The 5,286-nt window shown below is 45.3% G+C and overlaps 1 protein-coding gene across 1 annotated transcript; it reads right to left on the bottom strand.

The window, feature by feature from the left end:
• Window positions 1–368: 368 nt before the first annotated feature.
• On the bottom strand, window positions 369–4,382 carry LOC147889717 (pentatricopeptide repeat-containing protein At3g16610-like). The gene is made up of 6 exons (XM_087391302.1): window positions 4,260–4,382; window positions 4,065–4,169; window positions 3,216–3,428; window positions 2,532–3,083; window positions 1,638–2,372; window positions 369–1,556 (listed from the first exon to the last, which is right to left on the bottom strand). Exons 1-6 carry the CDS (start codon window positions 4,380–4,382, stop codon window positions 369–371), a joined length of 2,916 nt encoding a protein of 971 aa, XP_087247428.1.
• Between the last annotated feature and the right edge of the window lie 904 nt (window positions 4,383–5,286).

Below are 5,286 nucleotides of genomic sequence, written 5' to 3'. Positions count from 1 at the left end.
TTTCCCCCGTTCATTACAGCTGCTCCCTCCCAATCTGCACAGACTAAGGCAGTCTGCAGATCAAGCAAATTGGAACGCCCTTCTGTGTATGGACCAACCTGAACTGCATCTATCCCAGATCTGGACAACGTGTAGTCTGGCCAAATCAAGGAACTTGCCAACCTGCTACCTACCTACCTTTCTCGTCTTTAATGCCAATAATATCAGAGATTATGGTAAGGAAAAAGCTAGCAAAGTATGTCTTCTCTCTCTTCTTTATCCACGTCATGACATGCTACATGTGTCAGGCACTATTCAGGCCTTCATGCACCTACTCAACCTCTGCAACTTGGCACATACCATCTTCATATTCAGGACGCGAGTGTGCCTCAAACCTCCAATTCATGCAACACATTAATCACATCAATACAACTATGACCTACCACTTTCTCCACACCATTATAGCTCATTGTCTTTCGCAACTTCATGACATCATCCACCCTTCCTGTGTTAGCATGGACGTTTGCTTCACAAAGACAATTTACAACACGTGCAGCCCGCTCCACATCACTGTGAATTCTGCATGATGAAAGCAAGCTCAACCATGCTGAACGTTCAAATGGCATACTGATGATCAATTCCTCTGCCTCTTCCAATAGTCCTCTCCGGCCAAGAAGATCAACCATGCACACATAATGCTCCACTGAGGGGGCTATGCCATAGTCTTTGTTCATCGAGGCGAAGTATCCCCTCCCATCAGCAACCAAACCTGTATGACTGCATGCAGTGAGAATGCATATGAAAGTGACCTTGTCCGGCTTGAAACCTTTGGCCTGCATTTGACCAAACATTTGCAGGGCCTCCTTACCATGCCCATTCTGGGCAGATGTAGCAATCATAGCATTCCAGGACACCACATTCCGCTGTGGCATCTCTGCAAACACTGCCTTTGCATCATCTAGGCTCCCGCACTTACCATACATATCAATAAGGCCTGTCCCCGCAACAACATCCAACTCCCAGCAATTGCCAACAACAGTAGCATGGATCATTCGACCCTCTTCTAGGGCTGCCAGACTGGCGCACACATCCACAATGCAGATGAGGGTGATCCTGTTTGGCTCAAACCCTTCAGCTTGCATTTGATGAAACAGTTGCAGGGCCTCCTGGTCGTGCTCGTTCCGGGCGCACACAGACATCATTGCAGTCCAGGATACCACATTCTGCTGTGGAAGACCTGCAAATACTGCCTTCCCATCATCTAGATTCCCATATATACCATACATATTGACAAGGCCTGTGCCCACAACATCATCAGACTCCCATCCATAGCCAGTAATAATGGCATGCATCACTCGACCCTCTCCTAGGGCTGGTACACTGGCACATGCATCGACGGCAGAAATGAGGGTGATTTTGTTTGGTTCAAACCCTTCAGCTTGCATTTGACCAAACAATTGCAGGGCCTCTTCCCCATGCCCATTCTGAGCACATGCAGTGATCATTGTGCTCCAGGAGACCACATCCCGCTGTGGAATCTCTAGAAACACCACCCTGGCATCGTCTAGGCTCCCACACTTGCCATACATATTGATGAGGGCATTCCCCACAATAATATCCAGCTCCCATCTGTTGCCAGTAGCAGTAGCATGGATCACTTGACCATCTTCTAGTGCTTCCACACTGGCACAAGCATCCACAATGCAGATGACAGTGATCTTTTCTGGCTCAAAGCCTAAAGCAAGCATTTGACCAAACAGTTGCAGTGCCTCGTTGCCAAGCCCATTCTGTGCGCACACAGCAATCATGGCACTCCAGGAGACCACATTCCTCTGTGGAATCTCTTCGAACACTGCCCTAGCATCATCTAGGCTCCCACACTTGCCATACATATTGACGAGGGCTGTTCCCACAACAACATCCAACTCCCATCCATTACCAGCAGCAGTACCATGAACCATTTGACCCTCTTCTAGAACTGCAACACTAGCAACTGCATCCACAATGCAGATGAATGTGACCTTGTTTGGCTGGAAGCCTTCAGCTTGCATCTGAACAAACAGTTGCAGAGCCTCCTTGCCATCCCCATTCTGGGCACACGCAGTGATCATGGCATTCCAAGAGACCACGTTCCGTTCTGGCATTTCTCCAAACACCACCCATGCATCATCCAGGCTTCCGCACTTGCTGTACATATTGACAAAAGCTGTCCCCACAACCACATCCGACTCCCATTCGCTGCCAGTTACCGTAGCATGGATCAGTTGACCTTCTTGTAAGGCTGCACCACTGGCACAAGCATCCACAATGCAGATGAATGTAATCTTGTTGGGCTCAAACCCTTCAGCTTGCATTTGACCAAACAGTTGGAGGGCCTCCTTGCCATGCCGATTCTGGGCACACGCAGCAATCATGGCATTCCAAGAGACCACATCCCGTTGTGGCATCTCTGCAAACACTGTCCTTGCATCATCCAGGCTCCCATTATGGGCAGTCGCTGCGATCATAATATTCCAAGAGTGCAAATTTCTATGGACTATTTTGTCAAACACAGCACGAGCATATTCCATGTTCCCACACTTGCTGTACATCTGAACGAGAAGGTTAGATAGAAATCTGTCGCCAGCATATCCACGGCTGCTCATGTGTTCATGCACACGTTTGCCCTCAGACAGGGCCTTGGCACTGGTGCAACGCCTCAAAAGTGAGGCATAGGTAGAATGATCTGTATCTGGACCCAGTTGCCCAAGGATCTCGGCATTCAAGCATTCAGGGCAGCTGACTTCATTCTTCGCATGGTGCCCATGTAACGTCTGAGTACGACAGACCTTGCTGTTTTCCAGCTCGCTTAGCACTTCTTTAGCGAAGGACCCCAGGACCCTGCCCCTGTGATTACCAAAGTCTGTTTTGGTACCTCTAGCCCAAGGGTCCTGCCTATTGGAGGCATTTAAGGTTGTGGGCGTGCAACAGACTACCCTGTGTGGTTGCCTTCTTTCCACGGAGAACGGCTCTATACCGCGCAACGCCAATGATAAAGAAGACGAAACACATAGCGACATAGATTTAATGTTGTTGCTAGAACTGGGCGAACGAGGGCACCAACACTGCAAGTTTTTACGTAGGCGGAAACTCTGAGAGAATCACTCGATGTTGAGAAGAATGCTAGACTCATTAATTTAAACGTGAAGGAGACAAACATACGTAACTACTGCTTCTTGAGTGCACGCTATGCTAACCCGTTCCATGCCGCCTTCTTCGTGAAGAACCGTTGCTCCGAATCCCAAGCCATGAAAGTTTGGAACCATGGACTCGAAAGAGCTGTACGGCACATTTGTTGAACCGAAATACGTGATTTCAGAATTCTTCTCATTGATGGAAACACTCGTCCGTTCAAGCTTACTCTCAAATACAATTTTTGTTTTGAGTGGAGCTTTTTCTTCAATGCCACTCTTTCCCCCACCATTCCAAGCAAACAAAAATGAATTTTAAATAAACCTACAGCCCAATAACACTTGGACACATCAAATTAAGACAACATATAAAAATTACAAAATAATGCCAACAAAGGCAAAACCCGTGAAGATTTATTCCATAAACTTTCATATACAAAAAAATCGGACGAACCAGTAAAAACAATATTTCAACTTTACATTGCCGCAAACATATGCCCATAGGCTACACTGATTGCCGGAAATTTTTCAAAATATGCCAGACATATATGCCAACAGGCAATATTACAAGCCACTAGGCTAACAAAAATTTCAACATTAGCAGAAGCTCCCCAAACACAGAAGGCATCCGACATTAGCAAAAGCTCCACGCATAGAAGGTATCCCGTCAAACCAGCACATCAACTCTTGCTAATGAACTGCACGCAACAGTTCTTAAAGAGCTAGGAGCATTGGTACAAGGCGATGCTTTTGATAAGCTACCCGAAGATTATGCCATTCATGATGGATGGTTGCTCCTCAAGTATCTCTACATCATCATCCTCGCCATACAAAGATCCATAATCAACGAGAGGGTCTTCAACACCAGAAGCAACCATCCATCATGAATGGCATAATCTTCGGTGATACACCAACATCAACTCCAGCGCCACAATTCTCAACCTTCATCGCATCCTCGCATTTGATAGAAGCACCATCACCAACTCCCCCACCAGAAGTAGCAACTCTCCCACCACAAGCCTTCGAACACCAACATCAACATCAACTCTAGCGCCACAATTCTGAACCTTCATCAACATCAACATCAACTCCAACGCCACAATTCTCAACCTTCATCGCATCCTCGCATTTGATAGAAGCACCATCACCAACTCCCCCACCAGAAGTAGCAACTCCCCCACCACAAGCCTTCAAAAAATCCTTAACTCTAGAAGTAGCAATTCCCCCCACCATAAGCCTTCGAAAAATCCTCAACTCGACCACTAGAAAGATAATGAAATTTAAAAGAAAAAAGCCCAGGAGGGGGTAGATGTGCGCTGGCATGAAATCGGGGCAGACGGCGATATTGTCTACTCGGATTTTGCACCAATGCACACCTACCCCCTCCTGGGCAACGTTTTTAAAATTTTGCATTATAGATTGTTTCGAATAGGTCCTTTTTGACAATTTTGGTGTTTGGGGTCACTCTCCAAGGTTTTAACGATCCATAATTGCCAAAGAGAATTGTTTTTGAAAAATTAAGGTCTTGGGGAAAAAAGAAGAGTTTTGGGTTTTCTTTGGACCAATGGGGTGCCCTAGATACCACCCATTAGGAAAATTGGAAAAAAAAACCCTAAAAAGGGCCATGTTTGGATTTGCCCTTAGGGCTTCACTCTCCAACTGTTAATGATCATAAATTCCCAACAAAAGAAAGGCAATTCTTTTCAAATTTTGGTTTTTAGGGAAAACTTAAGAGCTTAGGGATTTTTTTGGACCAATTTTGGTTCAAAGGTTTCCCTGGACACTACCCTTAAGGAAAATTGAGAAACTTTATTGTCATTAAAAATTTTACATGTCTTAACAAATTATACAACAATTGGCCACTTGGGCATAGGCATTTAAACCTTTAAATTTATAATCCACATTAGAACCTTTCATTTGATAATTGACATAAAAATAGAACATGAGGACAATTGCCATCTTGGAAAAAAAACTATATACTAGATTTTATCTCATACGTACAATGCTTTTTGGTATACTTCATTAGAACTGTGTTTTATAAGATTTTCTCTTGCTTTTCCTCCAGGACCTCCAGCTTTTAAAAAATTGTTGCTCTTCTTTGGGGAGCTAAGACGATGGGTTGTGTGAAGGTCTGAAC

The sequence above is a fragment of the Dipteris shenzhenensis genome, chromosome 20 (genome assembly GCF_047967505.1).
Source record: "Dipteris shenzhenensis isolate YYH24624 ecotype China chromosome 20, Dip_SZ_1.0, whole genome shotgun sequence".
Taxonomy (NCBI): Eukaryota; Viridiplantae; Streptophyta; class Polypodiopsida; order Gleicheniales; family Dipteridaceae; genus Dipteris; species Dipteris shenzhenensis.
This window is presented reverse-complemented; position numbering and strand designations above follow the sequence as displayed.

Coding starts and splice junctions, on each gene's coding strand:
- LOC147889717 (XM_087391302.1), bottom strand. CDS start 4,382: ATGGTGGGGGGAATTGCTACTTCTAGAGTTAAGGATTTTTTGAAGGCT. Junction 4,170..4,259: donor AATGCGAGGATGCGATGAAG/GTTGAGAATTGT, acceptor TGGTGTTCGAAG/GCTTGTGGTGGGAGAGTTGC. Junction 3,084..3,215: donor AAGAAGGCGGCATGGAACGG/GTTAGCATAGCG, acceptor AAAAACTTGCAG/TGTTGGTGCCCTCGTTCGCC.